This window comes from Otolemur garnettii, unplaced genomic scaffold (genome assembly GCF_000181295.1).
Source record: "Otolemur garnettii isolate 467f Iridium unplaced genomic scaffold, OtoGar3 scaffold00162, whole genome shotgun sequence".
Taxonomy (NCBI): Eukaryota; Metazoa; Chordata; class Mammalia; order Primates; family Galagidae; genus Otolemur; species Otolemur garnettii.
In genome coordinates this window covers 734,200-746,190 of record NW_003852557.1, presented here as the reverse complement: position 1 = coordinate 746,190, position 11,991 = coordinate 734,200, and the positions used below count along the sequence as shown (strand labels likewise).

At 39.5% G+C, this 11,991-nt stretch overlaps 1 protein-coding gene across 1 annotated transcript; it reads left to right on the top strand.

The window, feature by feature from the left end:
• The first annotated feature begins 7,477 nt into the window (after nt 1-7,477).
• LOC100954979 (DNA excision repair protein ERCC-6-like) lies at nt 7,478-11,502 on the top strand. Its single transcript, XM_023519224.1, has one exon. The coding sequence runs from the start codon at nt 7,478-7,480 to the stop codon at nt 11,237-11,239; it is 3,762 nt and encodes a 1,253-aa protein (XP_023374992.1). The 3' UTR covers nt 11,240-11,502.
• The last annotated feature ends 489 nt before the right edge of the window (nt 11,503-11,991 follow it).

Sequence of the window (11,991 nt, the reverse complement as noted above, 5' to 3'; positions counted from 1 at the left end):
TACTTAGAGAACCTATAGTTGTATATGACAACTCAGCATGGATACCCAAAAAAACAGAAAGTAGACCTTCCATTTGATCCAGGAATCCCCCTTCTGGGTACATACCCAAAAGGAGAAAGGTTATTTTATAAAAAGGACACCTGCACTTGAATGTTTATAGCAGCACAATTCACAATTGCAAAGACATGGAAACACCCCAAGTGCCCACCAATACATGAATAGATTAACAAAATGCGGTATATGCGTACTGTGGAGTACTACTCAGCTATAAAAAATGGCGAGCTAGTCTCTCTTTGGACAACCTGGAGGGAACTGGAAACCATTCTTGTAAGTGACACATCACAAGAAGGGAGAAACATGTGCCTGTACTCAATACCAAATTGGAACTAATCGATCAACACAAAAGTGTACATATGGAAGTAAATCTCAGTGAAACTCAAGCTGGGATATGGAGTAGGAGGGGATGGGAAAATTCACACCTATTAGTTCTGTGCACACTAGCTGGGTGAAGGGCACACTTATGTGTATAACTTTGATTCAGTCTATACAAAAAACAAAGTATATAAACAAAACAGCTGTACCCCCTAACCTTCTGAAATTAAAAAAAAAAAAAAAAATCACCATGTGCCCCATGGTGGGGAGGAATGACTCAGCATCTTCGTTGTGGTTGCTCATTCTGTTTCATTACCTTTATATCTACCTTTAATGTGTAGCTATCGAGCAGTCTTTTTCTTTCCTATATGAATGAAAATAGATATAAAAAAACCAAGAATAAAATTTATTAGTGGGAAAAAAAGTAAACTAAAAGGATGTTTGTAATATTCTTGTCAGCACTTCTGGACACTTTCTAATAGAAAAGTTTTTGACTATTTAGACTACCCCATTAATGGAAATGCAACCACCAGTCATATCAGATACATTGTTATTCCATTTAATCCTCATCCCAGCCCTGTAAGATAGATAATGTTCCCATTTCACGAATGAGGAAATTGAGACTCATAGTAGTTAAATAACTTCCCCCAAGGTCACATGACTAATGCTGTCTGACCTCCAAGACCACGTTCTTTCCCTTATTTCATATGACCTCTCTGAAGAACTGGCCTATTTCCTCTACTGTGTCTGAAAGAAGAAAGGCCAGATCTGTGAAAAGTTTGCACCAAATACTCCTTTGAATGTTCTCCTTGAAGAACATTCTAAAAAAAAAGAAAAAATTCTGGCAAAGTTCCATTATTAATTACAAGGGTGAATGGTAAGCCAAAGAATTATGACGACTAGATGTGACTCGACATTACCTTTGGGGAAACTGTCAAGAGCCCTTGAGTAGGCTCATGTCTGAGCACACAGAGGGTGAGAGAGGCAGGCCTTCCCTCCCGCCCCTGGCAGCTGGCCTCATTTCATCCAGGGCTGGGTCAGCAGAAGGTCTAAAGGATCGACTCTGCCTGAAATCTGAAGGAGACAGTGGATACAGGAGAGGTTAATGTCCATGCTGAGGAATCATGAAACCAGTGAAAATCTGGATCATTGAGTTAGAAACTGGCCAAAGGCCAAACACAAAATATAGCCATAATTGGAGCCATCCCAAGCAGAAAAAGGTTATTAGTGGAATCACATTAATCACAATGATTAATGCTGAAATCCAAGCTTTTTATTATGTAAAAGGCTCAAAAGAGTGTATGGGGGGGGGATGGGGTTCCAATTTTGCAGAAAATAGTGTAACAAAGAGGGACAGTAAATATTCAGGAGGCGATTTGAAAATTCAAAACCTGAACAAGTCACGCAAATCATGAACGCTTAAAAGCTGCTTATACAAAGAAGTTTGCCAGGAAACAAATGTACCTACAGATGGCCCATCAGGAGGCAGTTGGGTAGTCCCTACGAGCTTCAAGGGCAGCCAGGCCAAGGGACAGGATGAGGCAGGGAGGGAGGCGCGGGGGTGGGAATGTGAGAACAATCTGAGGACAAAGATCTGGCAGTGTTTAGTGCTTACAGAGCCTGCCAAGGGCAATGTCCAGGGGAGGTCATCTTGGAACTCGAGGGCCTTTAAAATCTCCCACCCTGGACTAGTCAGGGCAGAGGAAGAGTGCCAACAAATGTAAGTTGTGAGTCTAAAGAGAAACTGCAAAAAAAAAAAAAGAAAGAAAGAAAGAAAGAAAGAAAGAAAGAAAAAGTTCTGAATCAAAATGAAAGCACACAGATCAAAGTCTCACCTCTGAATCCAAACCAAGCTAGATAATGGGTTGGTCAGTGGTTAAGAGGATGCAAAACAATGAGGCCATTTGAAAAGAAAGAAGAATGTCTACTCTGGGGAAAACCCTTCACTGGAATCAGGTTCTGAAGAGGCTTTTGTGGTTTGATGGCCAGGAAAGAACCAAGAGCGTCCACACATGTTCCTGAGCTTCCCAACTGAGAACAGTCACATGAAATGATGATTTCCTGCTTGTATGTCATAGAAAACAAGTTCTAGAAGAAGATAAGCAAATTATGTCTTTTACATTAATTTTTTTAAAGGATCTAGAGTAAGTAATAATAGTAAAGCACATGCACATAGCTTTGCAAAGACTGGCTCATTCTTCACCAAACCCATTTCCTCCTCTACCTAGACATAGGCTAGACATTTCTGTTTCCTTTGCAATTAAGTACGACCTCCCTTGCAAATAGGTAAGCCAACAGTATACAAATGGAAGTACTGGAGCCACCCCAGGGCTGGCCTGTAAACACCTCCCAGGCATGACCATTTTCTGGCTAAATGCAGAGAGACCTCTGAGGCCCATACACAGGAAGATTCATAGTCCCTGAATCTCTGCTTGTGGTAAAACCACCTGATAACCAGGAATACTTATTTGTACTTCACATAAGAAAAATTCCTATGGTGATAAGTCTCTAGGATTTCATGGAATTATTTGTTACAGCAGCTAACATCACTCTACTTAATACAAAAATTGGTGACTTGAAGAGGAATACTGAAATAATAAAAACCTAAATGCAGTATTTGCTTAGCAATCAGGTAGCAGGCAGAAAGGCAGCTGTCATCAGAGTGTGGAAAGAACCATGACGTTCCATCATAAAATATGAAAACCATGGCAAAATATTAAAATTTTAATTTTAATTACCTACCATTAAAATTTTAATTTTAATTACCTACCTATTACCTGCCATAACTTGGAAGCCAGATCATGCACCAGCTGAGCCTTTTCCTCTAGACAAGTGGTTGGGGAAAAGAGGGAGGGAGCAAGAAAAACAAAGATTGAATTAGGAGCCTCTAAGGATGGGACAAGCCTACCATTTTCAAGGCCCAAAACAGTAATAGACAAGACTAAAGGAAAAAATTAAAGGAAAATGTTCCATAGCTTTCAGAGTGCCGCAGCCAGAGTCCCCAGTTATGACAGCCTGTCTGTCCCTCACTTCTCTAATACTTGCACACACCCCACTGAAGCACGTGGGAGCCTCTGACTGCCTGAACATTATGTGTTGACCCGGGGAAGCTGGAGAACTGTCTCCATACATGGACATTTCTCTCAGCCATGTCTGATATACAACCCCCACTCAGCCAGCCCTGGGTCACCAGACACCATGGTGAAAGTGGTGTATCTTTATAGGTCTTGAAATTTTCTTAGACTCTGGCTTAAGAAATGTGAAGAAAAGAAGTTGCTCCCTGACATGGGATTTTTCCCCTAAACCCCTCTGAGTGCTTCTACCACACTTTGCTTCTTCCCTCTACTTTCAACTCTTTCACTCCATACCAGAAGAGATTCCTTCTTCTTCTTATCTGAAAGGAATCTCCTCCAAGGAAGATATCTCAAAAATACTGACCCTCTTAACATCTAGGCCCATCCCAACGCTAAGATAGAAAGAATGTCTTGTCTTCAGACCCTTCCAAGTGTCTGACATTCAGTAGACACCAAAGTATGTTTGGTGAAATAAACTGAACTATAGTACATTATATATATATATATATGGATCACATATAGTACATATTTTATATATATATGTAAAATTTTATATATATATATAATATATATATATAAAGGATTTATATATAAATCTTGGTAACTCGTTCCTTTTCCAACTTATAATATCCTTGTGTTCGTAGAAAGAGTCTCCTATTGTAAAACCAAGAAAGCAAGACAAAAGACGACAAACTCCATTTCGTGTGACACTAGGAGACTTCAGAAACCCAGAACCACAACAGATGAATACAGACAGCAAATAGAATAGTAAATAACTTACCAGTGTAGAGAGAACTATTATAAAACTAAAGAGTCTCTACAGCAGTGGCTCTCAACCTGCGGGTTGTGACCCGTTTGTAACAATGAAAATACATTGCAGCATTAGGAAGGTTGAGAACCACTGCTTTAGACTCTACTTCATGAAGTAGCAATGAAAATAATTTTATAGTTGGGGGGGTCACCACAACATGAGGAACTGTATTAAAGGGTCATGGCATTAGGAAGGTTGAGAACAATGCTTTAGAGGGACATAACAGTGAGAAGAGAGCTAACTTATCCTGAACAATTCAAGACAGACCAAGGAAATGGAGTCATCAGGTATCAAGAAAGCAAGAATAGAACCATCACCATGTCCCCCAGCCCATCAGGAGATGGAATACAGATCATCTGGGTCAATTAAACCAAACAGGCTCCATCTCAGGGACAGTAGGCATAGGGGAGATAAGCATGAAAAAAATCAAACTCAAACCAAGAGGAATGAACTAAACACTATACTCTGAAGGTGAGATCACAGATCTTTTTCTTAATTCCATTTTTTTAACTGTCAAAGACTTTCACTGAACCAAAATGGAATTTTATTGTTTTTAATATTTTAAAAATAAGTAGATCTTTAATTATAGTTGTAAACTATTTTTAATATTTTTCTCCTTTTTTATTAAATCATAACTGCATAGATTAATGCATTTATGGGATACAATATGCTGGTTTTATATATACTTTGGAATTCTTACATCAAACTGGTTAACATAGCCTTCACCTCACTTGCTTAATCATTGTATTAAGACATTTATACTCTACACTTAACAGATTTGACAATATGCACCATAGGTGTGGTCCCACTGTTTACCCTCCCTCCATCCAACCTCTCCGCTTCCCTTCCTTCCCCCTCCTCTTCCCTCCTTCATCCTGGACTATAGTTGTGTTTTATTTTTCATATGAAAATGTGGGTGATTATAAATTGGTTTCATAATAGTACTGAATACATTGGATACTTTTTCTTCATTCTTGAGATACTTTACTAAGAAGAATATGTTCCACCTCCATCCGTGTAAACATAAAAGAGGTAACGTCTCCATATTTTTTAAGGCTGCATAATATTCCATGGCATACATATACCACAATTTATTAATCCATTCATGGCTCATTGGGCACTTGGGCTTCTTCTATGACTTGGAAATTATGAATTGGGCTGCAATAAAAAAATTCTGGTACATATATCTTTGTTATGTGATTTTTGGTCTTCTGGATATATACCTAGTAGAGGAATTGCAGAATCGAATGGCAGATCCACTTTTAGATTCCCTAAGTGTTCTTCAAACTTCTTTCCAAAAGGAAAGTATTAGCTTGCGTTCCTACCAGCAGTGCAGAAGTGTTCCCTTTTCTCCACATCCATGCCAACATCTGTAGTTTGGGGATTTTGTTATGTGGGCTACTCTGACTAGAGTTAGATGATATCTCAAAATCATTTGGTTTTCATTTCTCTGATGATTAAAGATGAGAATTTTTTCATGTGTCTGTAGGCCATGTGTTTGTCTTCTTCAGAGAAGCTTCTGTTCAAGTCACTTGCTCACAATGAAATGGGATCACTTGCTCTTTTCTTTTTAATAAGTTTGAGTTCTCTGTGGATTCTGGTTATCAAATCTTTGTCAGAAACATAACTTGCAAATATCTTCTCCCATTCTGAGGGTTGTCTGCTTGCTTTACTTATTGTGTTCTTGGCTGTGCAGAAGCTTTTTAGTTTGATCAGATCCCAGTAATGTATATTTGGTGTTGCTTCGATTACCCAGGGGGTCCTTCTCACAAAATATTCTCCCAAGCCAATTTCTTCAAGTGTTTCCCCTGCACTCTCTCCAGGTATCTTTATGTTTCATGTTTTAAGTTTAAATCTTTTATCCAGTGAGAGTCAATTTTTGTTAATGGTGAAAGGTGTGGGTCCAGTTTCAGTCTTCTACAAGTTACCAGCCAATTCACCCAACACCATTTGTTAAACAGGGGATCTTCCCCCAATTCATGTTTTTGATAGGCTTATCAAAGGTCATATGATGGTAAGAGTCTGGGTTCATCTCTTGGTTCTCTATTCTGTTCCATACATCTACCTCCCTATTTTTGTGCCAATACCATGCTATTTTGATCACTATAGATTTATAGTATAGTCTGAAGTCTGGTAGTGTGATTCCTCCTGATTTATTTTTATTTCAGGGTAATGCCTTGGCTATTCAAGGTTTTTTCTGATTCCATATAAAAACAAAGTACTATTTTTTCCAGATCTTTAAAGTATGACAGTGGTACTTTAATACAGATTACATTAAATTTATATATTGCTTTGGGTAGTATGGACATTTTAACAATGTTGATTCTTTATTCCTTTAACAGTAGTGCCAAAGAAGATGAAATATTTTGGAATATACCTAACAAAGGACAAGAAAGATCTCTATAAAACGAGCTATGAAATTCTGAGAAAAAGAAATAGCTGAAGATGTTAACAAATGTAAAAACATACCATGCTCATGGCTGGGAAGAATCAATTCCATCTTTAGCACAGTATCATTCAGCCTTAGCTGAAAAAGATTTAAGAAAATAAAACACCTTAGGTGCATCACCCAAGCAAGTCATATAACCTCAGTCACCACACTTCCCTAAGCCCCGAGCTCTGACTTTGAAAATAGGACTGCGTCTCTGAAGAAAAGGTAACCTCAGCACTACCTATTTCTCAAATGAGATCTTTGGTGTGGCTCTTGAAGACCTTCCTTTATGTGAGTGACTCATGAGGACTACAGCTCCCACGGTGTTTGGATTTAAACCCTGCTCCGTGCCAGGTACAGGCGAGCACGGAGGGCAGAATATCTACCAGCTCCGAGGGCAGGTCTCCAGGGACCACGAGAATGACTGAGCTCCTATCGCCAACATCTAATCAGTCAAACACCGCAGTCACAAGGACAGCCCACACGCACACTCAAATTTGCCACAAAAAAATTTGGATAGGATTGAAAACGCTAGGGAACACAGAATCACACATCACATGAGAGGTTACAGGAACACCTCTCATCATGGGCGCACATATGCACATGCGCACTAGTCTCATGGGCGGCGCTGAGGCGCTGGCGCCAAGCTCAGGGCTACAGATTGGCTGGCAGCGAGGCCATCCGTTGGCTCTGCCCACTCCATTGTGCAGAGAGCATGCGCAGGGCAGGAGGTAGTGAAATTCAAGCTCCAATGCCCGGCCTAGCTACCTGGGATCCAACCCAGGGGTCATGGAGGCCTCCCAGGGGGTTGCGGAAGCCCAGGCCTTAAGCCCAGGGCAGACTGCTCAATATCAGAGATACGTGAAAGAGGCCAAGGCGGCAACTAAGAATGGAGATCTGGAAGAAGCATTTAAACTTTTCAGTTTGGCAAAGGACATTTTTCCCAATGAAAAGGTGATGAGCAGAATCCAAAACATACAGGAAGCCTTGGAGGAGTTGGCAGAACAGGGAGATGAGGAATTTACAGATGTGTGCAACTCTGGCCTGCTGCTTTACCGAGAACTACACGACCAACTTTTTGAGCATCAAAAGGAAGGCGTAGCTTTCCTCTACAGCCTATATAGGGATGGAAGAAAAGGTGGTATCTTGGCAGATGATATGGGATTAGGGAAGACTGTTCAAATCATTGCTTTCCTTTCGGGTATGTTTGATGCTTCACTTGTGAATCATGTGCTGCTGATCATACCAACCAATCTTATTAACACATGGGTAAAAGAATTTGTCGAGTGGACTCCAGGAATGAGAGTCAAAACCTTTCATGGTCCTAGCAAGGATGAACGTACCAGAAATCTCAATCGGATTCAGCAAAGGAATGGCGTCATTATCACTACATACCAAATGTTAATCAATAATTGGCGGCAACTTTCAAGCTTTAATGGCCAAGAGTTTGTGTGGGACTATGTCATACTTGATGAAGCACATAAAATAAAAACCTCATCTACTAAGTCAGCAATATGTGCTCGTGCAATTCCTGCAATTAATCGTCTCCTCCTCACAGGAACCCCAATCCAGAATAATTTACAAGAACTATGGTCCCTGTTTGATTTTGCTTGTCAAGGGTCCCTGTTAGGAACATTAAAAACTTTTAAAATGGAGTATGAAAATCCCATTACTAGAGCAAGACAGAAGGATGCTACTCCTGGGGAAAAAGCCTTGGGATTTAAAATATCTGAAAACTTAATGGCAATCATAAAACCCTATTTTCTCAGGAGGACTAAAGAAGAAATACAAAAGAAAAAATCAAGCAACCTAGAAGTCAGAATTAGTGAAAAGAATCCAGATGTTGGTGCCACTTGTGAAATGCCCTCACTTTCCAGGAAAAATGATTTAATAATTTGGATACGTCTTGTACCTTTACAAGAAGAAATATACAGGAAATTTGTGTCTTTAGACCATATCAAGGAGTTGTTAATGGAAACACGCTCACCATTAGCTGAGCTAGGTGTCTTAAAGAAGCTGTGTGATCACCCTAGGCTGCTGTCTGCTCGGGCTTGTCAGTTACTGAATCTAGGGACTGTCAAATTCTCTGCTCTAGATGGAAATGAAGGGGAAGATTTCCCAGACATGGATCATATTGATCAAATAACTGATGAGACACTGATGGAAGAATCTGGAAAAATGATATTCCTAATGGATCTGCTTAAGAGATTGCGAGATGAAGGGCATCAAACTCTGGTGTTTTCCCAATCAAGGCAAATTCTAAACATCATCGAACACCTCTTAAAGAATAGGCACTTTAAGACATTGCGAATTGATGGAACAATTACTCATCTTTTGGAACGAGAAAAAAGAATTAACTTATTCCAGAAAAATAAAGATTACTCTGTTTTTCTGCTTACTACTCAAGTAGGTGGTGTTGGTTTAACATTAACCGCAGCAACTAGAGTGGTCATTTTTGACCCTAGCTGGAATCCTGCCACCGATGCTCAAGCTGTGGATAGAGTTTACCGGATTGGACAAAAAGAAAATGTTGTGGTTTATAGGCTAATCACTTGTGGGACTGTAGAGGAAAAAATATATAGAAGACAGGTGTTCAAGGACTCATTAATTAGACAAACTACTGGTGAAAAAAAGAACCCTTTCAGATATTTTAGTAAACAAGAATTAAGAGAGCTCTTTACAATCGAGGATCTTCAGAATTCTGTAACTCAGCTGCAGCTTCAGTCTCTGCATGCTGCTCAGAGGAGATCTGATAAGAAACTAGATGAACATATTGCCTACCTGCACTCTTTAGGGATAGCTGGAATCTCAGACCATGATTTGATGTACACATGTGATCTCTCTGCTAAAGAAGAGCTTGATGTGATAGAAGAACCTCACTATATTCAACAGAGGGTTCAAAAAGCTCAATTCCTTGTTGAATTAGAGTCTCAAAATGCAGGGCTCCTGATGGAACAACAAACAACTAGAAATGAGGGGACCTGGCTAAGAGAACCTGTGTTTCCTTCTCAAACAAAGAAAAAATGCCCCAAATTCAATAATCCACAGCCTCAGCCTTCACCTCTTTTAACCACCCATCACATTCAGGAAGATATCAGTTCCCAAATGGCAAATGTAATCATTGATGACCCACCAGAAGAGGGTGAGAAAGATGATCTCTCCAGTATTAAGACAAACATTACTATCCCGCAAGATGGTTGGCATCCATGTGAAAGTACATTTGATGCTGATTCTATAGCTACTTTCCCCAAAGGGTTTGAAAGTTTAGAAGAAACTTGGAATGACTCATTACTGGGATTGTCAAAAAGCTTTGCAACTGAAAAGGAAGCTCTACCAAAAGAAGCCTTACAAGAGGGGCCTACACAAGAGGCACCGCAAGAAGAACCTCCAGGAAATTTTAATTATTCGCTTACCAAATCAATCAAAGCTGATCTCAAGCCAAATCTGGATCAGCTAAAGGATGATGAGATTTCACATCAGCACAATCCCTGGCCCATTAATCCCATAACAAATGGAAATCAAAATACAGAATCAAATGTATCTGTTATTGAAATAACTGATGACTTGTCAGCATCCCATAGTGCACTGCAGGATGCTCAAGCAAATGAGGCCAACTTGGAAGAGAAACTTTCCACATCTTCACCACAATATGCATGTGACTTCAATCTTTTCTTGGAAGACTCTGCGGACAATGGAAAAAATCCTCCTAGTCATTCTTTAGAACATATGGAGAAAACAAATAGCTTATGTGACTCTGCAGCTAATTCCAGATCAGAGTTTGTACCTAGAAAAACATGTCTCAGTTGGGATTTTACTGAAAAAGATGATGAAGCAGAAGAAGTAATAGTTAATGTGAAAATCAGAAGTAAAGCGAGAAGGATTGTTTCAGATGACGAAGATGAAGATGATTATGATTCTTTTAAAGGTACCTCAAGCACAAAATCATTCCACACATCTCCCTTTCAATTCTCATCTGTGAAACAATTTGATGCTTCAACTCCCAAAAATAACATTAGTCCTCCTGGAAGGTTCTTTTCCCCTATAATGTCCAATAGTGTAAATAAGTCTATAAACTCTAGAAGATCTCTGGCTTCAAGGAGATCTCTTATTAATATGGTTTTAGAACATGTGGAGGATATGGAGGAAAGACTTGATGATAGCAGTGAAGCAAAGAGTGCTAAAGATTATCCAGAAGAAGAGGCAGAGGAAAGCAGTGAGGAAGCCTCTGAGCATACAGAAGAGGATCCTTCTGGAGAAACACTGTCTTCAGAAAACAAGTCTAGCTGGTTAACTAGGGCTAAGCCCAGTGCTTTAGTTCAGGAAACCTCTCTTACTGAGTCTGAGCCATTATCTAGTGATTCTCCCCAGGATGAAGCAGTGGAGTCTGTGAATGACTATGAAACTCTTATAATGCGTGGAAAAGAACTGAAAGAGTGTGGAAAACTACAGGAGGCCCTAAACTGCTTAGTTAAAGCACTTGACATAAAAAGTGCAGATCCTGAAGTCATGCTTATGACTTTAAGTTTGTATAAGCAACTTAGTAACTCTTGAGAACATAACCTATGTAAAGTGAAACTGAGTATGAGGTCATTTTTGTGTCTGTAATTGGATTCTTTGGTTGGAGGCATGAAATATTCAGACTTAGGTGTGAGAAATATCTCAAAAAGCAACTTCTGGCTCTACAGCCTGGCTCCTGGCTCCTCCTCCCCCTACACGTATTCTGGTTGTGAGTACTAGCTTAATATTTCTTCAATTGAATACTCCTAAATTTCCCTTATGGGCATGTCCTATAAACTTAACTATGTTATTTCCTGAGGGAAAAAAAAAAAACACTTCAAAGGTAGGAAATTGGAAGGGACACCTACATATAATGACATTTGGGACAAACTGGTCACCAAATTTTTCTACATGGAGGCCCTATTAGTCAACAGGACCAGTCCAAGTCTAATCAACCTGTGAGCGCCTTGCTCTCAAATATGAATGGGCACCAGGCTTTGGGGGTAGTTGACAACTTGAAAGAGGCTAAGACAAACAAGAAGAAAGGAATCAGGAAAAAATGATACAAAGCAAAGGGCAAGAGAAAACTTTGAGAAAATTATAATTACTGATAATCAATGACCTTAGATAAAAACAAAAAAGGCAGACTGCTACTTTCCTAAAAGGGACAATCCAAGAATAAGAATAAACTCTTAAAAATTTAAATATTACATACAGATTTTTTTAGTTATTAAATAAAAAGAGGAAGTGATAGACACTAGGAAAGATCAGAAAAGCAGATTAATCCATATGGCCAGAATCTGCCT

Excerpts from the sequence above, each read along its gene's own strand:
- LOC100954979 (XM_023519224.1), top strand. The coding sequence starts at position 7,478 with ATGGAGGCCTCCCAGGGGGTTGCGGAAGCCCAGGCCTTAAGCCCAGGG.